Source organism: Osmia bicornis, chromosome 14 (genome assembly GCF_907164935.1).
Source record: "Osmia bicornis bicornis chromosome 14, iOsmBic2.1, whole genome shotgun sequence".
NCBI classification, from domain to species: Eukaryota; Metazoa; Arthropoda; class Insecta; order Hymenoptera; family Megachilidae; genus Osmia; species Osmia bicornis.
In genome coordinates this window covers 2346658-2373985 of record NC_060229.1, presented here as the reverse complement: position 1 = coordinate 2373985, position 27328 = coordinate 2346658, and the positions used below count along the sequence as shown (strand labels likewise).

The window sequence follows — 27328 nt, the reverse complement described above, 5'->3', positions numbered from 1 at the left end:
GTACTGGTTACATTCGCCATCCCTCCGCGGGAGGGAGAAAAATTTGCTGAGTGTAGGAATTAAAAGTGTCATCGTGACTTCACTCGTGCCGCAAGAGTGTTTCAACGTGTTTTACCTTCGGTTCTTTGAGATGATTATCCTCTGCGATAACTTGAGGCCTATTTTAACCCTTAGACGATGTCGCTGGGTCAATTGTGACCCAAAACAGTCAAAGACACCAATCTGAAAAAAGAGGTTTAATGTATTAAAAAATAATATTTAAAGGAATAGTATGAAATTTTATATATAAATCAAATTTTACGAAGGAATGGGAATAATTAATTAAAAAGAATGTCATTATTAATGTAAATTCACTGAACATCTATGTTGCCATTTCCACTTACACAAAGGGACACAAGTTTCTCTGCAATGTGTGGTTTGGGTCAGAACAGGTAAACCAGCTCTCAAACATGTGACGTTTATGAATGACAGTGGAGGCACACGTTTCGCGTTCATTTGCTCGCAACAGAATTTAATGGCGCATTCGACGAACGAGGGAGAAGTTAAGCATATTTCCCGGGGACACTGTAGCACACCGTGTGCGTGAGTATTCCAGAGATAAATTTTCCCCGGCAAACCTCTGACGGCTGTTAACTCCGAACCAACCCGTAGTAATTCGGCCTTTAAGTCAATTAACTTCTTCGTATCCCAAACCGCGCGACGGACGATTAAGGCACCGTGTTGCTTGCCACGATAAATTTCTGCGGTTTATTCGCGGCTTGTCCTCGCTCATACGCGCCCATTACGACCCCGTGAACGCTCGATAAAGGATATTTCACCCTCTATGAATGGGGGATATTTATGTTGGGATACGTGGTATTCGTATTGCGTGTATGGAAAATGTTTTACCCCTCTGTGTCTACCAAAGTAAACTTCCATCCGCCAATTACCAAGGCACAAGAAGATAAAAGAATTCTTAACTATAATTGTATTTTCAAGAAACTACATTTTCTCATTAACATCAAGGTATCCCAACATGGCAAAAAGAATCGTGAAATAAAAATTGTTTCGTGCATTAAGTCGCAGCAGGATTCGAGTAATTCTGTGTTAGGACATTCTTCAGATATTGCTACTGTAAATAGATCGCATTTAGAGGCACTCAACTCCTGGTGTGAGGCCATCTCGAAACACAGGAAAAAGCTGCGGGATACACAGGCTTTTTCCTTCATCGTGTGCAGGAATGACACGAGGGAATAGGGTGAAAGAAGCAATCGATTTTTTATTAACGAGAAGAAAGACCAAGGGGCTCGAGTATCTGTGAAGTGGCCTCGCCGGCTGAAGTAATCGAAAAATTAGGTTATTTCGATGATACCCGTGTACCGAAGCTCAACCCCTTCGCTGCGCCAGCATAAATCACTTATTTCGATATTACTGCTTGTTTTTTCTTTACCGTGGTATTAATCGTACTATACAGGGTGGACCATTTAAATGAGAACATAAAAATATAGATTGATCTCCTCACCAAGATACCAAATTAAAATGTTAAATTTGAAAATCAACTAATTGTATGCCTAGTAATTAGTATTTTGAATGTCTGACTATATACGTCCATTTCTACTGTGGCAATCACCGTGTTAACTTAAAAGTTCTTTTTGACAAACTTCTGTAAATACGACATAAATTACCAAGTTACTCCATTTCCTGCCAGAAGGACGAAACAGAATACCGTATTTTTCCATGTAATAAATGTTTGCCGAGGCATCGAAAAGAGGGACGCGTACGCGGAATGAAAGAGGAAAAGATAGCAAGGAGAAAAGTATTTCATCCTTCTTTCAAGGCTTTCCCTACCGGATCTTTGCCAAGTCTGGCCCGGGTATTACGTCCTTTGAATCTACCACGAACAAGGGTTGCTCTTTAAGACGCTCGCGGGGGTTAGGTTAGTAATTTGCGGATTATACTGCCAAAAGGAGGGCAATGGAAAACGAAGCAACGGAAAAGTAGAGAAATGGAAAGATTGATGGAAACTAGGAATTTGAATGTTGAAAATTAACAATCAAAGGAATTTAAATTCGAGTCTCCTTTTAATCATTCTTTTTCTTTACGATGAAATTGTTTAGAATAAATTTCAATTTTATCAAACAAGGCAAGCCACGAAGAAAGAAAGTTTTGGCTGGGTTTCTAAACGACGCCGAAAGAAGACAGAAACGTGTATTATTCCCACGTGAGAAACAGCGAAAGAGAGGCAAAAGAAGATGACACAAATGAAGAGGCTCCTCGAGTGATAGTACACGCTCTCATCTGTAATTTTCCCCCTTTTTCCTCGTGTTTCCTTCGCTATCCTTACGAAGATCAGTGTCCTCATGGTAGTGTGGTTCATCTTCCGACGATGCTTCGCGACAGAAACTTCTCGTGAAACTTTTTTATTTCAACCATCCTGGAAATCTGTCATTTAACCGTACGAGAAGAGTGTATTAGCTTTGACAGCAAATTACGCTGCAGCCCTACACTTTTCTCTGTTTCTCAATGCAATCAATGATTTCGTGGACGATTCTTCGATGATTAAAGACATCTCATGAAAATAATATATTATTTCGTAGGTACTTTGAATCTTGATTTTATTATATAATTTAAAGATTAATAATGATACTGATATATACTTTTAATAATTCTTTATGCGGATGTATCAATTTGTATTTTTTAGTGTGTCAGGCCCACCTTGAACCTTTCCTAATTACGTCACTGTCATCACAATAAAATTTTTTCAATCGATCATATAAAAATCACCCAGGATATCTAACACCTCCATTTCTCCCGTCATCCAACTTCATTAAAAAATAGTGTCATAAAAAGAATTCCAAACAATATTTTTTCACACATTGGTACATCGTTGAATGATCAATATCAGAACGTATTCGATCGACCATTATATCGCTGAACCAAAGATGACGAGGACAATGTCTGTCAACTGTAATTTCTTCGCAAACGTTTTTACTCCCGGCACGTGTGGGCGCGCGTGTTTAACGGTGTGTTCCCATCGTTCATTAAGTTAACGATCCATCGTTAACCTTACCTTTATTGGATGCGTTCAACGGGCTTCATAGATAGGAAAAAGGCAAAAGGAACAGGGAAGAAGAGAAAAAAAGAGAAAATGCAGGGCTTCCCGATGGTTCAGTGTTGTTTCTGACGCCATATGGCCGTGGTGTTTTGAGACGACCGATGCCATCCATTTCAAGGATAGTACGCTATTCTCTTGGGTTATGGAATGTCGAGTTTAAGCGTTTTCCTGAACGAAAGCAGAGAATATTTGTTTTTGTGTTTTTTATTCTCCATGAAATTTGTACAATTTATAAAATTGTATATAACTGGAAAGTACGAATAACAAAGTGAATAATAATTCAAATTTATATAGGAGAAAGCCTAGGAGCAAGGTCGGAAATCCGGAGAAAGGGTTACCTATAAGTACCTGAGAGAATGATTAAATTTACAAATACTCTTCAATGATCTCTCCTCGTTAATAATCCTATGAATTCCGTTTAAAGGTCGTTCAACATTATTTCCCGTTATTTCTAGGGGCATAAACGAACCGCAACTCATTTCCGATTAAACGATTTTAATCGAAAGTTTACCTGGCCGCAAGATCGCGGTAAGAAACGATCAGGGGAGCGTTTATATGATTGCGCGATAAATTGCGTCCGTTCCATTTCTCTCTTACCCTTCTGTTTCCCTCAGTATCTCGATATAACCGATTTTACTGCCTCATGAAGTCGAGATCCCTTTCATTAAGGCTTTTACTGCCCGCTAAATACGCTGAAGCGCGAGCTGTTCGACTGGAGAACCGATCCGTGGGAAACGAGAGAAGAAACGCGAAATAATACAACAGGTCGAAAAAGCAAAATGAGAGAAAAAAGACGAGGAAAATGAAAAATGGAAGAGAGATGGTATCATTGGCGTAACGAGGATTTTTATCTAGGGTCAAAAAAAGTTTCTAGTGTTATTTTTAATTTTAAATAATAAAAATTATTATTTCATATTTTAGATTTAGATATTTATTGCTATTGTGATACATATTCGAAATATTGAAATCTTTACTTTATATTATTATTCTTTGTCTTGATAAAATAATATCTTACCAATTACTGAATATTTTCTTATTTATTCCAATTATTTTTAATAGAGGGTCCAATTACTATTTTGGGGAGGGTGGATCAGACTCAAACTTGTTTCTACCTAATTACGCCAATGGATATCCTAAAAATAGGAAAGAAGATACAGGGGATGAGAAATCTCCTTGTTCGTCGAATGTTAACCTGAATCACCCTACGACAGCCCACTCTCATTACAAGCGACTAATAAAGTCCCAACGAGTGTATGAAGCACTCTGTTCCATAAGACTGAGCCAAGATTTCCATGAAATCGCTTCTCGTTGACTCCTTTCAACGCCATCCAGGCTATTCGTGAAATACAAAAGTCAGCTAGCGTGCAATTAACAAGTAAATGACTTCAAATTGTTCCATCAGAAAATCACACAGTTTCGAGATTTTACTTTTTATTTTTACCTCTTCGAATTCGACCAACTGTGTACCTGATTAAAATCTCATTAACCATATAAAAATCTTTACAAAAAAGAAAAAAATAATACAGCAAAATATAAATTATTTGAAACCCTAAACTTGAATTTGCATATGTAACCCTTGCAATAAATGAATATTTATCAATTTTCCTTATTTTTATTTAAAAATTTCTTGCAATTGCACTACTTTTATTAAAAATTATTGAAATGCATCTCTCCACTAGACCAGTTACGGGTTAATATGATACTCATGAATGTTAAGTAGTTGAAGGAAATTCAAGGCCAGCTAAGGAACGCTGATATTATTTCAAACTACCGGGACGTTCTTTGGATTTTTAAAGAACGACCACTTTGTGTCGGTACGTGCTTGAAGAGAGTGAGACGAGGTCGTCGTCGTCGTCGTCGTCGTCGTCGTCGTCGTCAGTGTAGGACGTTGAGAGGAGGCCATAGGCGTCCAGACGGCGACGTCGTCGCCGGCGCCAAGCGCCGTGCTAACTAGCACCCCTAGCGCACACACCCACGCCTTTATTAAACGTCGCCCGTCGCCGCCTCGCCGTATACGTTTCCCCTCATAAAATTGAACATGGCGTACATACCTATACAGGCGGAGAGAGGCCACGAGGATTGGGAACGTACAGATAGATCCGAAGGAAGACACGCGAAGAAGGAAAAAGAAATTGAACGTAGATGGAGATGAAAGACAGATGGGAAGGCAACAAAATATTGAGTTTTGATTTCCGAACCGTTCAATCGGAATGAATTGCTTCTAGTTTGCGTGTGCATGATATTGCTTTGAATAGAATCGCTTTTTCATCATGTTCCGTGAAGTCTATTTCATATTAACCCTATGACGGACCATAGAGAGAGCCTCAATTTTATTTTTATTTTCTATTTCAAATTATTTCTATTTTCTACATTTTTCACTACATATTATTTTGTTTTAATAAAAATCAAAATACATTTCCTAAAATGGAACATTATTTTAGCCAACAGCTTGAGCTTTTAGTAAACGATGACGCAACCATTCGTTAGAAGTTTCGACATCGGTTGAAAAGAAGTTATTCGCTAACGAACATCAGCCAACGACAGAAATACAAAGGACAAAAATAAGAATGGGAGAAGAAAATGTCAGGTGGGGTGGTGAAAGAAGAAGGGACGCGTGGAACGAAGAGGGATTAAACTGTGATCCGGTGAGAATCAGGGCGGAAAGACAACGTGAGTCACAAGATTTATTAGATCCCGGTTCCTGAAGTCTTTTAATTACGATGGGATAACGTGACGAAAAGCAAAATTATTTCCAAGAAAGCAGGGATAATAACTGATGTTAATCATTAACAGTTATGATAAGGAATTACTTAAAAACCGAAGATATAAAGTAAAATAAATATTAACATTGGTGACTCACATTAGAAATTTAATTAAAATAAATAATATAAAAATAAAAATAATAGGATAGTTTTAAAAAAACTTTTGAAAAAACTACCTGAATAATTGATTTCCGTTCAACAAATTTGCCGGAAGTTAAACGGAACAGGAAATATTGAAATTTGCTCCAGCAATCGTGCGAATACCTTCACACAATAAAAAGTTCATCCCGCAACCTCTCTGTCCGATACCCAGAAGACCAGCACGTTTTACACGAGCGAGAATATATACATCTTAATAGGAATGGAGAGTAGAGGGTGAACTCTGGTGCAAAATTTATTAAAACCCGCCTCTCTGTCCGTTTAACCGTCCAGAAAGCGGCTACCATACGTGAATTAAAGGCAACGACATGCTGAACATGCCCTATACCCGGTGTATCAAAGGAACCATCCGACGCTCAGTTAACACGGTTAGATCCCTGTACCAACGTGAACTCGCTGAAGGGTAATTAAAAAGAATGACCACGAACTGGCCGAGTAAATTTAGAATTCGGTGGAGAAAGTGATGAGAACGTTGATCGATCCATTGTTATCTGTAACAGTTATTCTTCATGATGCTTAATATTTATTTATTTTTAAAGGATTGTAAAATAATAGCCTTTCAAATGAAAATGTTATTCTTTTATTGTAGATTTGTTTTTAATAATAGTGAAAGGGTTGGGGTGTTTTACTTCTGATTGGAACTGGAAACAATTGTCTTTCAAAAGCTTGGTTGTAATTGTTTTCATTGTATACACTTCTGCTTTTTTTTATTTTTTATTACACGAAAACTAATTTTTTATAGAAAGTAATGTACATACATGTGTTGTTATTACGTACAGAGAAAATGGAACACTTGGATGAATTTATCCTCTTTGCAACTTGAAAGATATAACTGTTTACGAGTAAAAATGCAGCAGGAAAAACCTGCTTTTATTGTATGCAGTTTGCTGTGAGCAGTGATTTGTAGCACAATGAAAAGATGCCAAAAAAATCTGGTGCCAAACCTGAATGTTGTTCAGATAAATTAACCAGAAGACTTTTTTCCTAGATAACATCTATCGATTGCTAAATATCATTTGCCAAATATTCTTTACAGAGTCATTTATTTAATGCCTGTTTTAATAAATGTTTGAATATTCAAAAGAATCGAACTTAAATCAAAACACAGCAATTACTTCTCAATGTGAGAAGTTTAAGGTAGAATAAAATGCGACCTGCTCATCGCCGCTTTAATTTCGCTTTATATAAAAAATTAGATTCTTAAGCCAATATTTTGTACAATTACCATTTTACCGAATGGCTAAGTGCAAACGAATTGATTTTTCAGCATTTAAAGATCTGATATCAACCCTACTCAACCTTAACGAGCAAATTAATTAACTCAAAGGCTCTGTACTGTGGCGATAATAAATCATTTTCCATTGGCCACTATTTATCCGTATCGTTAACCTCTGCAACTGAAGTGTACAGATCTGGTTACAAGTCAAGCAGTACTTGTTTCAATAATGGCGTAATGGAATAATAGACATCAAGTACAGTTGGAATTCGAATGATATTGGTGGGTATCATCGTTGGACTTTGAATCGATTGCGGAATTTGAAATCGTATCAGCACGCATTCAACGTTTCAATTCAATCTCCCTTTCCGAACATCATGTCTGTACTTTGAATTTAAAATTAATAACAAGATTTATGATCGAAAATTCAAAAGATTTTTCAATGGACACAGTTCTATATTTCTGTAAAAAAATAACAGGCTTTCCCAAGATCAATAGCGACCTCCATTTTACCGGGATGATGGTAGAATTATTATTTAGTAATTAATTAACAAAACCAAAAACGTACAGAAAAGCTGCATTATTATGTTTTTTAATTAAAAGTTAAGGGGTAGTACAAAAATGGTACCGATAGCGCCATCTAAGAATATGTGCATGATGCTGTCTCTATAATTGGTCATTTTCCAGTTTTCGAGCCCAAACGGCCCAAATGGTAAATTGTCATCCCTTAAATAAAGTAATTTGTTAAAAATATCTCGAGAATTAATAATTTTTTTACCATGGTACCTTATTTATTTCATTCGTAGTCTCATCAACGAGAGATACGAAAAAAACGTAGACTCTCGTCGATGGTTAGACATATCAACCAACGGGAGTGGGAGCCCAACTTTCTGAATTACCGACGTAACGTAAAACCTTATTTTCGTTAGTTGCTTCCAACATCACTAACTATAAGTTTGTAGTCACTGACACGCGTCCCTTTCATTGGTTCAGTTTGAATCGCAAAAAGAAAGCGTTTGTTCAGGGCTCAACGTGCGATGTCAACGGTTTTATGGCGCGATATTGCGTGCGATAGAAATGTATCACGCACGGGGTATTGTTAAGTTTGTAACTAAAGGTTCAGAAAATTAACATTATCAACGGTACAAGTAGAATAAATAAGACCCAAGGAAAGTCGAAGAAAATCGCGGTGAACCTATTACGTGATTTTAGTACTTCATAAACATTAAAACTTTCATTCGAACAGATTCTGTATTACATCCAAAATGAGTGCTTCGTTATCATTATTAGCTAGCCACGATGAAGTGGTACGTTGTACGGACGTACTCGTAAACGGAGCATGTGAAGAAGGTTTGGACTTTATTCATTTACCTCCTGCAATGTTGCCCCTATTCAATGTACCCAGCCTCAGCAATATACTAAAAGTATAATGTCTTTTTTTATAGAATTCTTACAATTTGCAATAAACCAGGAAGAAATGAGACAAAAATGGCTAGCATCTATTCAAGAATGTCAGCGTCTTCATTCAGCCTTAGAGAAAGCTCATCAAGAAGCAGCAGACCTGGACAGAAAACTAAGTCATGCCAGAAGACTTTTAGATGAGGAAAAAAGAAAAAGAAGGACTGTTGAGGAACAAAGAAATGCATTGGTAAATGTAACAGCTTTTCAGTTAAAGAACATGCACGATTTTATTTTCAATGCCCATGTATTTATAGGAAAGACAAATTGCTATGACCAGAGATCTTTTATTTAATGATGGTGGGAAAAACTTTAATGATGAAACAAGAGAAAAGTTACAGTTTTTAAATAACACTACATTAAATGGTCGTCACAGTAATATGCACATCAAAGACTTACAAAATGATAAGTGAGTTTCTTTTCTTAAATGAAGTTTTTTAATTATTCAAGAGAATCTCAATTAATAATCATTTCAGATTAAATACCATAGCGGAGCTGGACTCCACTGGCTCTATTTTAAGTGACTTAAGTTGCTTTTCAAAGTCAGAAGATGACTTAGATACTAGTGTAATTATTCAGCAACATCAGAAAAAACGTGAATGGAAAGAACATAGACCTAGTGGTGAATATTCCACAAGAAAACGTCATAGTACAGTACAAAAGATTGCGGAATTAAATTCTTCTGATAGAATAGTGGCTACAACTACAGTAGTAATGCCCAAAGAAGGCAATATCACTGCATCCTCAGTAATTGAGGCTATACCTAGAGATGAGAATACAGATCCCCAAGGTCCTTTACACAGCGCCCGTAAACGACGTAAAAGCGGTGATCGTAGTAAATCGAAATTGGCATCAGTTAATACAAATGAAATGCAAATCGATACCGCGGTAAATATTATACAAGATATTTAGCTACACATTTCTTTGATAGTCTTAATTTTAAGTAATTATATTACAGCCCTCTGCACCAAAAGCTGACAATCTTACTTCAGGATCAGATTCAGAAGGAATTTTCAAACCTAGTCCAAACATAGGAGGATATACTTTGAACACGAAATCTGCTCGAGGTCATAGTTTTATAGCGAAGACAGTAATCAAACCGGAAATTTGTACACCCTGCGATAAAAGGTATAAACATTTACACGAGTAATTAGTTACATTAGATATCAATTGCATATATAATATTTCAGGATTCGTTTCGGAAAAGTAGCTCTGAAATGTAAAGACTGCAGAGCTACTGCTCACACAGAATGTAAAGACTTAGTACCATTACCATGTATACCAACGGGAAATACACCCACATTACGTGGCACATCAGTAAGTGTTTTATATTCCCAACATTTTTATTTCTAATTTATCACAATGCATGTTCTTAGGGAACTATAGCGGATTATACACCTATGATCCCACCAATGGTTCCATCATTAGTTGTTCATTGTATCAATGAAGTGGAATTGAGAGGGATGAGTGAGCAAGGATTATATAGGGTAAATGGTGGATCAACTGAAGTGAAATGTTTGAAAGAAAAGTTTCTTAAAGGTAAAGGAGCTCCTAATCTTTCTGATGTTGACATACCCACCATATGTTCTACTCTCAAAGACTTCCTCAGGTATGTTTGTCCCTGGATATTTTTTTGGAATTAAAAAGGGATAATTTACTTTTACATTTTTACTATGTATAGATCATTACGGGAGCCGTTAATTACCGTGGGATTATGGGCTGATTTTGTTCGCGCCGCTACAATTCAGGATAAACAAGATGCAGATGCTGCTTTGTATCAAGCAATTTCAGAATTGCCCCAACCCAATAGAGATACACTTGCTTTTCTAATATTACATTTACAAAGAGTGTCAAGTAGTCCCGAATGTAAAATGCCTATTAGTAATTTGGCTAAAGTTTTTGGTCCTACTTTGGTGGGTTATAGTTGTCAAGAACCATCGCCCACTTCTTTGCTTACCGAGACGAAGAACCAAGCTGCTGTAAGTATTATAATACGAAGGGTTTATTTGGGCTGTTTCTTGCAAAATGGTTCTTAATGTATTAAATTTTTATCTTTTTACAGATAGTGGAAAGTTTATTGAAAATTCCTTCGGATTACTGGGCAAATTTTGTTAACCCCGAAAACTTAAATGGTATCGGTACTCATAGAACTGGAGAACTAAGGCACACGCCATCCACGGAATCGTTACTTAAGCGTAGCACTTCCCGTGGCTTCTTTAACACTCCACTTGCTTCTAGGTTCCTATTTTACTACTATTCTTAATATTAAGTATCGATTACACTAAATATATTGATTTAATTTTTTGTTTGTTATAGTCGAACGTTCATGAGGAAAAACAAAAAATATTTTGCTACACCTCCTTCTAGAATAGGTTTCTAAAGAAGATAGGTATGTAATTAAGTTACAGTTACTTTAAGATATAAATCATTTTTTACTCATTCTTTTCAATACTCAGCATAATATTTCCATATTCTGTTTGAAATTTTGTAATATTTTGATGGAAATATATTGTTGCATAACGTCGGACACAAGGTACTGTTAGGTTATTAAAAGTACAATATTAGAAATTAAAAGAATTAAAATCTGAATAATATATTAAATAATATTTTGTATATGTAAACAAATTATGATAATAGAATCTCAATATTTTTCTAATTTGAAATTAAAATATAATTATATTTATACCTGATGTCACGAGAGTCCATAACTGCGAAAAGACCAATTTTTGCTCTTCACGCATCTCCAGTACGCATCTTCGCCCTGATTGGCAGAGAGCTCGCTGCGTTCCCCCACCATCTTCCAACCTGCGCGTCTTATTGTTAGTTATGGACTTTCGTGACATCAAGTATAGAAGTTGACATTGCATATTTATGTGTGCAAAAATTTGTCAATATTTTTCATTTGAAACACGTTTAAGATTTTTTTTTAGGTTAATCAGTAAACCTTTAATATAACTTCATTCCTTCTTTTTTATCGTAAATTTATAAATACACGTATTCGTAACAAAAATTATAAATTTATTATTTCTAGTTTCGTAAAAACAATATACGTCTTATGCAAACTAAGTAAACTCGAAATATATATTACAAACATTGCTTTTTAAATCCATTTACATCATATCTTTCAAGCATTAGAAAATATTTTTAATTTGTACATACTTTCGTTATCGTAATAATAATCGTATCACAAGTACATATTACATTTAAAATGATTCTTTAACCGTAAAAAACGAGGTACTAATTTTTTAATTATGGCGAAATTAAATTTCGTGATTGTGGTAATTAAACTACAAGCTTATAAAACAATACGCTATATTATGATATTTTTTATTCTGATACCTTATGCTGTTTTTGTGCAGGATTTTTCTTTTATTTCCCAACAAGATTCCCAAAACTGTCTCAGTCTATTATCCCCGTTTGAACAAAAGTGTCTAAAATCCTGAATGAGTTTCTTCTGAAATAATTCGTCACCGGCTAAGGTAGATGACGATTTCCATTTTCGACTAACCATATGATTCCATGACCAAAGAAATCCAATCTAAACGAAACAAAAATTATTTACCCAACTACTTTCTAAAATCAATCACAGATACTTACCCTTTTATCCTTATTGTAATCATCTTTATTTTTTCCACTGACGTGCCTTGTAATATAAGCTTCATGGGGACTAGGCTGTTCAGAATGAATCGGATATCCTTTCTGTCCTGTATTCCGTCTTACAATATTAGTAGCAGTTCGTGGACGTGATTTTGTATTTGATGTAGAAGGAATCAGTATAAATGCATTGCCAGTCATATGAACATACTGATGGTCGTTCTCTGTACTTTCTATCAAGCAAGGAACAAAGCCAAATCTTTGTACAATTGCTTCTTGAAGTAGGTAAAGTCTTTGTGCGTGCGTGTCTTCTTGAAATTCTGTAAGTTATCGCAGACACTTAGAGTCTTAGAAAATTAAAACTTTGATTAATGTTAGATTAATGTTAAACCTCCAAAGACATGTTGTTTGTTTTCCAAAAGACACTCCGTGTTTAGTGGTATAAAAATAGGCCCCCTTAAAGGATCGCTTTTCAAAGTGAACGGTAGTGCTAACAGATCACTAGGGATAGGTACCATTTGAATTCCACACATTTGAGCTTTACGTTGCCACACAAATATCTTTTCAAAATAAAACCCAAGTTTCAAAAATAATTTATCATCATGAAACACCCTAAGAAAGTAATGGTACTTACGAGATCAGCAACTATGCTACCAGACGATGCTACCCATTGTACCACAAGTTCGTACGAATGATCCACTTTGTATATAGATTGATACCTTAAATGACCCCATTCAATTCTATCGCTTCTATTATTTATGTCAATGTCTAAATGAGTATGCTTATATGATGGAACTAAAAAATAAGTAATTCTTATATAGAGTTAGAAACAATTTTCAGAAAATATTTAATTACTTTGCCAATCTCTGTCATCCTCGAAACTTAGTAAGTCTAAATCATCCTTGAGAAACGATGGTACATTTGATTCGTCAACGGTATCGCAGCTAGGTATAGTCATCGGAGATGTCACTGATGGAAGTGTTCCTGGGGAAGTAGGCTCACACCACCCTTTTGGCGCTTTAATTTCGACCTCCACCCACTCGTTTTCGAAACTTTGCAAATCACCCAAAGGCGAAAAATAATCTCCTAAAGATGATCCAAAAGTGAATTACAAACTGATACATGTCACTTAATGGGAAGCATTTCATCTTACCTCTTTGATTTTCTTTATCTTGTACTATGTGATACAAGTAAAATCCTAAAATAAACGGTTTGGAAAAATCACCGGATGCATGGCATATTAATTTGTCTTGTATCATGCCCTGAATAAAAGTATGTTATTACAGTGGAATCAATCATTTTCTAATATACCGAAAAATTATTCTTACATTCATGATGTTAATAGCACCTTCTACCGTTACTCCTCCCTCTATGTGATTATTTAACCATTGTACCGCGTCAGCGCTAACAAATGTTTGACTCGGTAGAGATGGGTGGTGTGTGAGAAATCCTACACCAGTTTGCGGATGTTTCATTGCCTCTAGAATTTCAGTATTTGGCGCGGTGTTTTTCAATTTTGTCAGTTCCATATTTGCACTGACAATGAAGTTTAAACGTTAGTCCAGGGTTCGTTTAAACAACTAAATGCAACTGGAGATTCAATTTACCTGTCTTCATTAGAGTCAAATGATCTTGTTGTTGCTCGAGTGAAAGGGGTAGGACAGCTTCACTTGCTGGTGAGACTCTACCTCTATCCATCACCTTAGAACCTGACCTGACAGAAACAGGGATAAAACGAAATGATTATATAATGTTCAAACTGCTAAAATGATGCATAGCGAAGAAACACGTAGCGAATAGAAGATTAAGGAATATCTAAGATTGCAATACGAAAAGCCACAAAACTTATTTGCATATGCGCAATACCGTTTGCATTGATTTCAAACAATCATTAAAGTTATATCTTGAACTTATATGTATGTACATTATAATGAAAATTAAAAATTGTCCATAAAATCTTTTAACTTAAAGCTGCTATGGATCATTGGAGCATTGGCTGATTGCTTCAGCACTTGAATTCTAACATGTACGTACATATTTTATCAGTGATAACGAGTATTAAGCTTATTGCTGAATTGAAAAAATTTAAAAGAGTAAAACCAACCTGTTTGGCACGTGGCGAGGAGTGTCGAGGCACGTGCGGGCAGTCGCAGCGGTATTCACTACATGCCTCTCCTGTACAGAGAACCCCGTCACTCCCTCACTCACTACCAATATTTTCTATTATACAGAGCATTCGTACAAATGTATAATTACATACTTAGCAATTCGCTACAACACCATTTTCTTAAGCATACAGCAAAATGATACGAGTACTCTGTATTTTACATTTACTAAATGATGAAAAATAAATGAAAGCAGCTGAAAAGTATAGAGTAGCCTGTATATGTACAAAGATACCCTCAATATGTGTACAATTTTCTTTTACTTGGTGAACACACCCTTTCCAGAAATAGGATGCATTAGGAAGTACCTTCATATTCGTCACCAGAGTTGAAGCATGTAATAGTTTCAAACATATTTGAAATTTACAAATTAAGCCCTTCTTGATGCAACATAAACATTACACGAAGCATGTGTGTAAAGAGTTGTAATTGTTGTATTGTGTTCTCATAAAACATGCAGATTTGCAGTTTGTCAGAAATTATGTGTATAATTTCAATTTATTCAATTCCATTATTATATGGATTATTGGAGATATTAAATAATAATTAACTGTCATAATTTCTGCAAAGCTATGTTAGAAGAATTGAATGTAATTTTAATATGTATGTAGTATATTTAGTTATAAATAATTATGCATTAATAATAAAACACACATAGCAGAAAGCAAGAAATGAAATAAGAAACCATCAAATATCAAATTTCAATGACCTGCCATCACAAAATGAATAGGCTGCAAGCTATACCATTACATTTGCAAAAGGCAACAATGTTGAAATCATCAATCTAAGCTTGTTCAAACCTTGGTCTTGGTTTCTCTGGTAGGCGATTGCTTCCAAGTCGCTCCCTGAAGGGAGAACTGCCAACTAGACTGGTCTGAAAAGCATGATGAAGAGTATGGGTAACTGTAAATGTAACGAATAAGCTGATGATCATGAAGAAGTATATCTCTGGTTTGTTTGACTGTAATGGCATCATTATTAACATAATATTTAGAGAGCGTTATTACATTATGAAAAGAAATAAGGAATAAATCAAATGTCGGTGGTCTGCATTATTCGGAAGCTTGCTAAGTCATGTGCGCATTCAAGGCAAATGTTAAGCATGGCTGCATTCATTGTGTAATATGTTGTACAAGCTGTCTGAACATTCTACGTAATTAAAAGTCTAATACATATTACTGAAAAGTGACGAATTAAATATTGTATATACGTGAAGGCAGAAAAATATCAAGACTTCGAAGTTGTTCCTAATTATAAAGAAGATAAGAGTGAGGGCTAAACATGATAATGATTTCATTAACATCTGGATCAGCGTATCGAGGCTACAGGATGCGAGGATATACCTGGTTAGTGAGGAAAATCAGGCTCGTGCTGTGCCTGCGTCTGGTCAAGTGAGAGGCGGAATCTCTCTGAGGAACACCACCTAGAGTTGAAGGATTCTGAAACATATCATGCTAAATACCCCTCTAACTAATCTAATTTCTCCCTATAATTAAACGTGTATATTTCATTTAACCGTGTGTATATGTGTGTGTGTACTGCCGGTATTGGCGATCCACTGACTTTAAACAATATGTTATTGTAAGAAAAATTAGTCCTTACATAATATTGCCATTTAAAAAATATTATATCAAAGAAGCTTACGGACAAATCGTGCTCTTTTCAATTGAAACTAGCCCTCGTGTTATTGTTATGTTGTAAGGTACCACACAACACTAATATTGCAGTGACACTGTATACAAAATGTTGCATAACGTAAATTAAAAAAATGTACAATTTCTGATATTCAATGAAATAATAATAAATTTTCAAAACTAACAAAAGCATAAAAATAAATTGCATTATTTAAGGCATTGTACATCAGGAGGCATGCGACATCCAATTCTACAGTGCAATAATACAGCATAATATAATACAAACTAAATTGTTAAACTAAAGTGGTTTAAAATTTGGATTAAACAAAAAATATAATATTAAATTGCTCGTATATATACACGAGTCTGTTTGAAAGAAAGTTATCTTTCCTCATCTTTCAACCTAGATAAAACTTCTCTATCTTATAGCCATTGATAAATAGACAAATCAGTTAATATTGTATTTGTAAAATTGTTATAAATAAAAAATTACCCAATTTTTGTTTGGATTCGGACGTCGTATTTTATTTGGCCATAATTCGATGAAACGCAGAAACCCGTCCATAAAGGAAACTTGTTCGGAAGTAGTGAGAGGTGTGTATATGTCACATCTCGATGATCCCTCTAAAAATTTTCGAGTTGCTGAATTATGTAAGGGTAGTAGAAAAACTCGAAATCTCCAATATTTAAGTGCCTATAAAAATTGCATCGTAACTAACAAATTACGATTGCGCAAACATTATATATATTTCTTCATTTTAAATCTTACCTCTACTAAAAAAAAATCAGTATGACCTCTAGTGCAAATGTAATGATCTAAATAATTCCAATTATAATTTTCAAGTTTTTCCGTTGTAAAAGATACCCAAGAAACTTCATACGTGTCATGATGGGGTGCATGAAATCGGTACAGATAATGAATATTGAATGGAGGATAAGGATGCCTATGAAAATTATACATTACCAATATTTTTTCTTTGACTTATAATGCAATAGTACGTATTATAATTATTTACCTTGGACGATATCTAGTAACCGTTATACAATTGTCAAACAAAGATATTTTATGAAATATCCTACCAATGCTTAACAAATATTCCTCTTTGGGTTCTGATTCTATTTGCCGCCCCCGCATAACAGAACTTATTGCTGGGATAGCATTACTACCTGGTGTATTGCTTTGATTTTTATTATTTTGCGGCAAGATAATTAATTGAAACCCCTTAATGAAAAAGATTCCAATCATTTATATGAAAGAATTATCAATCATTTTTATGATCAATTTTCCTCTGATGTAATACCTGTGCTAATCGTTGCGACACAAGCTCTTTAAACACTTCCGCAGTCGTTAAAGGCTTTTTATATATCGCTCGTTGTTGTGCGAAATCTGTGTTAACATCGTCAGGTAGAAGATTATAATCTGATACAACATAATCGTTCTGCAGACTTCTTTTATCTGGGAAGTAATCTGTGGTAATGGGCAAACATGCTGGAATTGTCAACGACTTCCAATCTACGCCTAAAAAATACGATATAAAATATCCGTGAAAAGCATTCTATACATAAAAAATGACTAAAAGTAAAAAACAAATAATCTATTTAATGTATAATATTAATTTTGTTACTACATAAATACTAAATCTAAGTATTTATAGCAGTTAATACAAAAATACATAAATATGCTATATGAAAGAAGTTTTTATAAAATTATTTCAATAATGAAAATATGTATTGCATAGCCTGTATATGTACCCCAGTTGAAGAAGCAATTGTATTAGTGTTATGGTATGTGTTTCTAGTGTATGAAGTCCAAAATGAGTATGATTAGATATTTAAACATGCGATATAACATTACAAAAGTAATGTTGAATAAATATGCATGTATCTATACCGCAGTTTACCAGAGTCCATAACTACGGCACGCATGTTGGAAGATGGTGGGGGAACGCAGCGAGCTCTCTGCCAATCGCTTTCTACTTCGTTTGGGAGTATCGCCAATCAGGGCGAAGATGCGTACTGGAGATGCGTGAAGAACGAAAATTGGTCTTTCGCAGTTATGGACTCTGATGAACTACGGTATAGTATTTGTTGGTGCAAAATAAATTATGTTGCAATGTCAGATAGAATTACAAAAAAAGTAACTATTATCAAGCTCTCACAGTATTATGTTGCTATACATTAGTAACAGATTCTACCAAATACTAATACATACCATTTCTTGCTAGCAGTGCAAGAAATGCGCCGATTAAAGAGAAGTGATAAAGTGAAAAAGAATACAAAGCAGATGAGAAAATGTTTGAAGAATTTGTGAATTACAAAAAGTTAACTATAGTGTATATGAAATCATTTGAAACAAAAATAAATTACATTAGAATGTAAACTTTCCATACAAGAGATGAAAACAGAATATAATAAGTCTTTATGTAGGTGTATAATACTAATGAATACATATTTAAAAGATTGAATAGGCCTGAAGGAATTATATTGAAATTAGAATTACTAATTTGCAACAGAGAATTTACATGCACTGAAGAATCATAAAGGTAGAACTATGAAGAACAAAAATTATTCTAAATTTAATGCTTTATAAATAAATGTATACCATAACCGAATCAACCCCCAATAACGTATAGCGCTAACCTATGATTGCTGTTTAATGTGACATCATAGTTGGACATCACACACGCGTCAATGCGTCCAGCGTTGCATCCCAATAAGACGTACCATAGCATGGAAATAAATGTAATAATTATTCATTTAAATGATCAATGAATTTCAAAAATAAATATGAGTATGTCCAAGAATGAAAATATTCCTTATGCATGATGACTGTGTGATTGTGTATCAAACTTTCATTCAATCTACATGGAAAACAGTATTTTTCTTTTGAGCGTACACCAGCTATTTTCATTCTTTAAAAATATATATATATATATTAAAATTAAATTCATTAATCCTTCTTGGTATGAGTGAAAGTTTTTTTCACATGAATTCATATTAATCCAATAATTTACAATACTACACCTACATATCATCAATGCTTTTACTGTTTCCTTAGAACAGCCAAGAAGCATTATGTTTTATATATAATATGCAGTTAATATTTTGGTATCATAAAAATGGTTATTTACTTAATTAAAATATTTTCTTCAAACTGTAAACTCATTTTGTAATCATTTGTGAAAACAATGTGACTAATACTGTTATTTCAATATGTTATAAAATATTATTTGCCAGTAGTTAAGTAGTTCCCTTTAATGTCCTTATCAAAACGTATGCAAACCTGTTGTAAGTGCTGGTGTCCATTCTTGTTCACCAGTAGCACCCCATAATAATGTCAATGACTTATTCCCGGTAGAAGATACTGGATGCCCGCTCTTATCACCGCTCGATAATGAAAGATTTAACCTCTGGGGTTTACCTTTTGTATCTATGAAAAATATAATTTTGGTTGTACTATGGTACCATATAACATATGTACTTCATATGAAATACTAACGATCTTGAAAGTGATTTGAATTAGAGATATCATTATGTTCCAAGGGAGATCCGCTTAAAGTGGAAGTGGCATCGGATTGTGAACCTGCACACATTTGTGTCGGTACAGCCTGATAATGATGTTGCTGTATAAGCACACCTGTTGGTCCTGTAATGTTAATTGAATTGAATTACAACAACTCATATATTTTTTTTAATATGTACCTTTAGGGAAAATATGTGTCCATCTTCGTCTGTTACTAGTCAGTTTAATTGTAACATGAGACGGATCAAAAGGATTGATAAGTGCTCTACTAGGTCTAATACTTGTTGGTTGTGATATTGTATTTGTTGGACTTCCGGCACTGCCAACAACTGGCCTGAATGGTGGAGATATTTCAGAATCTGTTAAATCACTTTTCACCGACGTCCTTGATTCTGCTTAATAAAAATTTCTTCAGATTTATCATCTACGAATGACATCTATGATTAATAAATATCCTTTAAATACATGCCATTAATTTCTCCATTAGATTCACTGATATCATCTGTTCTGTGAGGTATTGAGATTGCCGCACTCCTTGTTGTGGTTGGAGGTGAATGCGATTCAGGGGGTGGATGATGAATGTCAGGGTCTGACATCTTTCTCTTTAGTTTTAATATATGCACGGTATTGTGTGTCTCCATACTTGCAACACTCGTCTTTTTGGTTCTTGTTGTAACCCGTTGCAAACTACTTACAAATTTCGAAGTTCAAAGTTTTAGTTTTAGGTTCTTAGTAATAATATAGTAGTACTCAAATGTAAAGCGCACGATCAGGACCGAATGTGGGAGAGATGACTCTATACCATACATTTGAGCATTACTGTATTTAAAAACAAATTTACCTCGAGGTATGAACTGAAGGTAATTGAAAAACTTGTGCATCATATGCATCATAGTCAAATAGGGTATTGTGCAGACATTCTCTTGGATCTTCTTGTAATAGTTTATTTTTACATTGTAATTTGCCGTTTTCCACTGGTTGTTTTGATACCCTTTGCGGAAGTTTTATACGAGGTATAAATGTTGAATAAGGAATTTTTTTGTTTGTTGAATAAAAGCTAAGGTTTATCCAATGTGGCATACTATAATCATCAGGTGCATTGATGGATGTATCCTTATTATGAAACTGAAATCGTGTAATAAATATTAAAGTATGTTATATATGAAATTATTACGTTATTGTTTAATACCTTTAATAAAGGAACTGCGTGTAATGGCTGTTCTCCAACACACACTAAATCACTACCAACACCATTATCAATAATTCTTTGTTTTGTAACATTTGTTAGTTCTCTGTCAACTTCAAATACACCTACACCAGGTGTAATTACTACTGATAATTGACCAGTTCTATCAAAACTACGATCTAAATAATGTTTCTCAAACACTGTAACAAAGCATTTGTTAAGAAAGATATATTTTACCGCGTATTTAAGTGTATGTGAACAACTATTACCATTTAAGGACATGTTTAAAACTTCTAAAAAATTGCCTTGTGCAGCTGTTGAATTCACTGCTTTTGGTATAGTAACGCCCGGTTTTTGATGATATTCTAATACAATCTTTTGATAGTCTGTGAATAATTTTCTTAACTGTACCAACACATTACTCCAATCTTCAAATCTTTCATTTTGTACTACTACTCTATAGAAATCTTCATAAAATCTTCCCCTATAATCATGTTGTAAACATTCGCGCATATGGTTTGGAAATTCTTCCAAATTGATGGCATTATAAAATGTCCTTGAGAATAGAACTATTGTTACTTCATGATTGCTGCCATTCTTTTTCCATTTTTGAAACAAGTCAGCTAAAAATCCATTAACAGCTTTTTCAAAATATAAATCACCATGAATGTCAAAATCCCACATTTCAGAACTCATTTGAATAAAAAGGTACACCATGCTAGTTGAAGAACGAAATACAACCTGAAAGTTATGTTCTTTAAAAAAATGTTCTATATCTGTATTTTCATGTTATGTTTAAATGTAAACCTTAGTATCATTGGTTATAACACCACAAGCAACTCTATCACCCTGTGACCACATTTCATATACTTGACATCTTATGCAGCCTCCACAAAATTCAATCTTTTTGTTCATATATACACAAGTGTTAACCTGGTAAGAAAATAATAAATTATAAAATTATAATATTATAATAGTTTAGTATACATGTGGAAATAAATATATTGTACCAAGCTGTTTTTGAGTCTCCACATTTCACTACGGCCTAGATATTGATCTTTGAAGGTAAGTTCAACAGAATCCAAGGCTACATCATCTGGATTTACAACATTCATATATACATCTCCAAATGTTCTCAGTTGAAACATTGTTGCTACATTATTTTCCACACTAATTGTTTCACGTCCTTGTAAATCTTCTTTGAAGGAGGTGACTTGAAGAAGAAGCCGGCTAAATTCAACTTCTGGCTGATAAATTTCAACAACATCTCCAGTCTTTATTCCAGGATGATCTTTTGGATTAATTATTAAATCTTCTTCGCTAAAGGTCTTTTGATGTACTATTAACTTGTAAAGCTTCATTTTTAACCCATTACTCTTTGGATAGTAAACTTAACTGTAATGAATGATGCAAGTTAATTGAAATTACCCAAGCAATTTACATGCATTAAATGAAGCAAGTAACTTACTATTAATCTTCACTCAATATAAAATATTTCTTCAAGGTATGCAAAACAATTGTTATGCAAATAAATCATCTATATGTACTGTCAATGATGTATTATTAAAAAGTAATAATTTACAAACATAAGGTCCTACTTTATTTCTTTTGTATATGAACTAAATTTTGCGTTGATATTATATAAAATTTATTTATTTCTTATGTAGTTTTTAAAGGAAGTGTTAACACTACACTAGAGGGATAAAAATTAACATAAAACTCAACAAGATTTTCAATATACTTTATTCTACAGAATTTTGGTAACACGCATTTGTTTTATACAGAGGAATGTTACTAGCCGTGTGCTTCTCTTATACGATCAATATCATTTGGCATTCTCCTATGTATCAACTGCATATTTTATTGTTAAATAATAGTCGTGTAGAAACGAAAAAGGATGAATGGGTTTAAGGACCAATTTAATCATGTATCAAAGTATATTTTGGTGCAAAGAGACTTTTCGATTTGCTTCCGATCTTGGGAAAACTTATGGAGAGACGAGGAGGGACAGATAATGCCTTGGAGAGACAGGGAGAGACGAGGAGAGCCAGGAAAGCTTAATCTGCAACCTTTTATCTTTAAAGATAAGATGTGGACAAATAAAGCAAACGATGAACATATTTTCATCTACAGTTCTCCATAACTGGAGAAAGCCTAAGTTGCACAAAACTATTGCCCTATTCTTTCCAATGGCGTGCAATGGCGCTTACATCGATTCGGAGGAGGCCTCGAAGGAGTCTGTGCCTTTAAGATTTTGTTCGCTATATTCCAAAAAATGCATCATATACATAACAGATTCAATACATTAACGATATATTTAAATAAGATTAGAGAGATTTACAGGAAATCATTTTATTTATGTAAGTTTCAAATTTTCTTGGGACTTGCAAATGCAGTGATGCCATAGTTATTTTTTATCATATTCCTACCAACCGATCAAAAGTTTCTAGAAATGCGGCGTCTGCTAGAGCTCTGACAGTGTTTTGTTATCAAAGAAAAAAGAAGAATTTAATCTAATCTATTATTATATAGATTTTAAGCATTATTTGTCATGAAACTGACTCATTGATCAGACAATCAATGTATTTCCTCGACATTATATATTAGCAATATACATTCTACTTAAAATGTTATCCGAGTTATAACGATTAGTCATGTCACAAATAATGTATAACCTACGTGTGATGTTTCTAACGTAACGTATCAACATAATTATCATTTAAAAATTAAACAACCATCTGATCAAATGATGAGAGATGCGTACCAAAGGTCTGCTATTGTTGCTTATCTGCATAGCAGGGAGCAGCATCACTTTTATTGCTTTCAGTAATCAACGACCTTCCATTCAAACTCTGGTTACAGAGACACATAAGCAATTACGGAACTTCCAGGTAAATGTATTTATAACACTGTATTTCATTTTATTTTATGCTTAATATACATGGACATAATTGGTTCTGGGTGTTTTTGTAGGAGAACTTGAAAGATGTCGAGGAGAAGAGGTTGGTAACAGACTCTAAGTATCTTGCAATGCTTGGGCTGGATGGACAAACTAGCACAACACCTTTTAGTTATAAATCTCAAAATGTGACTGTTGTCTCTCTTATAAGGCCTGGAAATGAACAAAATATTTATGGCTTTGTGAGAAATGTCAGTCATTTTTTGCCAAATAATAGTATTATCATTTATAGTGTTGGATTGAATGATGATTCTTTGCAAAATATTAGAGCAGCTTGTAATTCTACAAAATGTAATGTGATTCATTTTGACATAAGTCCATTTCCAACTCATGTTGAAGATGATAGACTGCATGTTTATAGACCTCTAGTTATTCAGGTAGGTACCATTAGAAATGTGTAATATTTTAACACAATTGATACAACTTGGATATTATTTTTGTATGTTGCAGACAGCTTTAAACACACTAGGAAACATATTGTATATGGATTCAAATATACGTTTGAATTCATCTGACATCTCAAAATACCTTTTACCAAAATCTGGAATTTTGGCCTGGCCTACAAGGCATGCAATTAGCTCTTTAACGCATCCAAAGATGTACGAATATTTTCACGTTTCCGCTGAAAGTTTTTTCTTTCTTCCTTTAATAAGAGCATCACATTTAGTAATTAGGAATGTTAAAGAAATCAGGGAAAAAGTAATGTTGCCATGGGTACAATGCGCGCTAACGAGAGATTGTATTTATCCCATTGGTACGTATTCATTTTATTGATACATGCAGCGTGTTAATATAATTACTATATAAGCAATTTTTTAATATTACTATAGGTGCTCAGTCAGCAGGTTGTCGATTTAACAAGAAACCACAGTACCGGTATTCCGGTTGCCACGCGTACGACGCTTCTGCATTAAATATCGTACTCGGATTACATTTCAATTTCGACGATACATATTATGTTCATCAAGAACGAGAAACGTACTTTAATAAAATCCAACCGGAGGAAATCACGGAAGAGTATCTTCTGATCACGAGACAGAACAATGCGACCGAGTTGAACTTGAGAAACAGCATATCAACTGAACGTTAATTTCTCTAAGATCTCGATTTATTTTAAATCAAGAATTAAGTGATACGTCGATCAAGCACAAGTTAATATAAGTATAATTAATAAGTTAAGAAACAAATAAAGATTTCAACCAAGAAACTGCATTGTAGTATCTGTAAGAAATTCAAGTTATTTTTTTATTATTATTTAATTTGTCTACTTTTAAATGATTATCAAAATAAACATTTTCAAGGTTGTCAATTTTATTGTAAAAATCGACCATGAATATCGAAAAGTATCGAGCGTGCTCTGTTTTTCCTTCCGGTCAATTGTTGAAATTATCCACAGAAAGTCATTAAAGACGCGATCGAATCTCCCTCTTAATGGAGGGTGTACCAGCTTGAATGCGACACCTCCATCAAATTCCAAATCCGTACACGAAACTCCGTGAACGTCTTTTCCGTTAATTGGCCTTGGAAAAGTTTTATATTGTACTGTAATTGCGACTGTACTAAAAGGGATTCGTCGTTGTTTGTAAACGAAAAGCGCAGCATCGCGTTGATCATGGACGAATATAATTCCTCGAGTTCCGTCCGGACTCGTATCAATTAATTGGAACACGGTATCGCAGATCAGCGATATGTGACAAGTTTACAAAATTTGACATACATTTCGTCCGTTGTAATCTTCATCGCATTATCTGATTAGGGTTACTCGAACATGCTAGACAGCGACGTTGACAGTTGGTACGAATGGAAGCGAGGAGATGATTTTAATGAAACGCACTCGGCGATGAGTACGAATGATATGCAACTGATCGGCACTAGATCATTAAGTCACTTGCAGTCCGATGATTACCGAAAAGAGCCTTCCACGAGCAACGGACTGATCTGCTACGATGCAACTTCTACGAGCTCTAGATTCAACCCGGAAGTCCGTTTCATCAATCCGGCGATATACGCGGAAACTCTAGACAAACGAAGAGGATGAGAGCAAGAGGTTGAGATTAGAGTGAAGGTCAGATCAAAGGAGGATGGACGGATCGGTAATCACGGTGATTTTACGCAAATGACCGATATGATGACCACGTTGTCTGTTAACAATGACCTGGCCACTTCCTTCGTGGACCAAGCCGGGGACCAAGCTTCAGCCCAAGAAACATATCGTTGTTATTCCTTGAATTCTCCGACCACATTCTCGTCCTATAAATCCGACGTGATGCGTTCCAAGTCCGTTACTTCCTGTAGACCCTCTGGCCGTGTTGAGAGACGATGCAAAATCGTCGACATGGCGGCAGATAATGATCAACTCTGTTCTGTCAGGCAAACGGAAGTGCAGAGGTACATTGTAATTTAGGCTTCCTTTTGTTAAGAGAAGTAAAACTTACCCTTAATTAAAGGAAGGAATGATATTCAAATAATTTTTTAATTTCAAAGGGAACGCGATGAAAGTTACGACGTATCCTGCAGATACACGTTGAACGGGCATCGACTCTTACGAGTGTCCACGGCGTCGTTGTCCGGTATTAAAATTTCCGAGAACACTTCGAACGACTGCGAGTTCATGAAGAAGATCACTTACAGCGAATGGATTCGAAGAAAACAGGAAACGATTCGACGGAAGAAGGAGGAAGAAGAGATGGCTGAGAGGAAGAAGCGAATGGAGTCAGAGAGATTGGCACGCGAGAAGGAGGAAAGAGAATTAAGAGAGCGAGAGAATTTTTTAAAATGGTCCGAGAGGAAGAAACGAGAAGAAGAGAGGAAGAAGGCTATGATTGAAAAAGAATTGCAAGTGCAGAAACAGTTGAAAGAGATCGAGGATAAAGCTGCTGTTGCGAAGAATATGAATCTTAGCCAGTGGGCTCGTAAAAAGAAGGAAGAAGAGAAAGGTAATAGAGATATCTTTCCGTTTGTTTCAAATTTCATTTCTTCAATGTTTATACAGCACGTCGAAGAAAGGAGGAGCTAAAGCAGAAACGATTAGAGGAAGAGAAGCAGAAGAGATTAGAAGAGAGCACGAAGGCATATGAAAATTGGCGAAAGATGGCGAAGAACAAACCTAAACCAGCTACCCAAGGACTTCTACGTTAGTTTATTTAATTTTATTTTAACATTTTGATGATTGCTATTAGGAGTAATGTAATTATGCATAAATGTTATCCTTACCAGCTCATCAGAAAGCAAAGCCAGCGTATGTGAACCCTACACCTTGGCAGCGAATTGTCGAGGACACCGAGGATGCTGATGAAGATGGATTGAACAGCAAGAAAACACAAAGTCAGTCGAAGATTAGCACCAGGAGAAACGCTATATATTATGATTAATTGAGAGAACTTCTCTTAATCTTGGCAGAAAAATAGAATTATAAAAAGGTTATGGATGAAGAGAGAAACCTTTGAATTATATACCCGCATATCGCGGTCTATCTTAACACAGGATATGTACAATTAGAATCATATTACCTTCATTTCATAGCAGATATTCTTTGATACATTTTACAATCTTAGTATTAACATATCCTCCAAGCTAAT

At 34.8% G+C, this 27328-nt stretch overlaps 4 protein-coding genes across 4 annotated transcripts; 3 read left to right on the top strand and 1 right to left on the bottom strand.

Moving 5' to 3' along the window:
* The first annotated feature begins 8195 nt into the window (after positions 1 to 8195).
* Positions 8196 to 19028, top strand: LOC114872543 (rac GTPase-activating protein 1). The gene is made up of 11 exons (XM_029179844.2): positions 8196 to 8581; positions 8677 to 8879; positions 8947 to 9098; positions 9166 to 9577; positions 9648 to 9817; positions 9880 to 10006; positions 10066 to 10298; positions 10371 to 10668; positions 10752 to 10927; positions 11006 to 11078; positions 18311 to 19028. The coding sequence occupies exons 1-10, from the start codon at positions 8497 to 8499 to the stop codon at positions 11067 to 11069; spliced, it is 1920 nt and encodes a 639-aa protein (XP_029035677.2). The 5' UTR covers positions 8196 to 8496; the 3' UTR covers positions 11070 to 11078; positions 18311 to 19028.
* On the bottom strand, positions 11687 to 23119 carry LOC114872542 (GATOR complex protein Iml1). The gene is given in 26 exon segments (XM_029179836.2): positions 11687 to 12227; positions 12287 to 12603; positions 12675 to 12843; positions 12918 to 13078; positions 13139 to 13369; positions 13437 to 13545; positions 13612 to 13819; positions 13891 to 13909; positions 13912 to 13997; positions 15249 to 15322; positions 15792 to 15887; positions 16576 to 16776; positions 16852 to 17026; positions 17099 to 17304; positions 17384 to 17601; positions 18723 to 18731; positions 19366 to 19512; positions 19582 to 19728; positions 19785 to 19997; positions 20075 to 20295; positions 20447 to 20730; positions 20795 to 20991; positions 21061 to 21532; positions 21599 to 21724; positions 21802 to 22186; positions 22260 to 23119. Coding segments are annotated over 25 exon segments (4635 nt in total). The 5' UTR covers positions 22153 to 22186; positions 22260 to 23119; the 3' UTR covers positions 11687 to 12029.
* A 141-nt stretch (positions 23120 to 23260) lies between these two features.
* Positions 23261 to 25059, top strand: LOC114872545. The gene is made up of 4 exons (XM_029179846.2): positions 23261 to 23682; positions 23765 to 24127; positions 24201 to 24504; positions 24581 to 25059. Exons 1-4 carry the CDS (start codon positions 23548 to 23550, stop codon positions 24838 to 24840), a joined length of 1062 nt encoding a protein of 353 aa, XP_029035679.2. The 5' UTR covers positions 23261 to 23547; the 3' UTR covers positions 24841 to 25059.
* A 93-nt stretch (positions 25060 to 25152) lies between these two features.
* Positions 25153 to 27328, top strand: LOC114872544 (calponin homology domain-containing protein DDB_G0272472). The gene is given in 4 exon segments (XM_029179845.2): positions 25153 to 26138; positions 26235 to 26686; positions 26743 to 26883; positions 26967 to 27328. Coding segments are annotated over 4 exon segments (1368 nt in total). The 5' UTR covers positions 25153 to 25518; the 3' UTR covers positions 27122 to 27328.

Bases quoted from the DNA above. Each gene is read 5' to 3' on its own strand.
- LOC114872543 (XM_029179844.2), top strand. From the start codon at position 8,497: ATGAGTGCTTCGTTATCATTATTAGCTAGCCACGATGAAGTGGTACGT. The intron at 9,099-9,165 runs GTGAGTTTCTTT...TAATCATTTCAG, and splicing joins AAAGACTTACAAAATGATAA to ATTAAATACCATAGCGGAGC. The intron at 10,007-10,065 runs GTAAGTGTTTTA...GCATGTTCTTAG, and splicing joins CCACATTACGTGGCACATCA to GGAACTATAGCGGATTATAC.
- LOC114872545 (XM_029179846.2), top strand. From the start codon at position 23,548: ATGCGTACCAAAGGTCTGCTATTGTTGCTTATCTGCATAGCAGGGAGC. The intron at 23,683-23,764 runs GTAAATGTATTT...GTGTTTTTGTAG, and splicing joins AGCAATTACGGAACTTCCAG to GAGAACTTGAAAGATGTCGA. The intron at 24,128-24,200 runs GTAGGTACCATT...TGTATGTTGCAG, and splicing joins ATAGACCTCTAGTTATTCAG to ACAGCTTTAAACACACTAGG.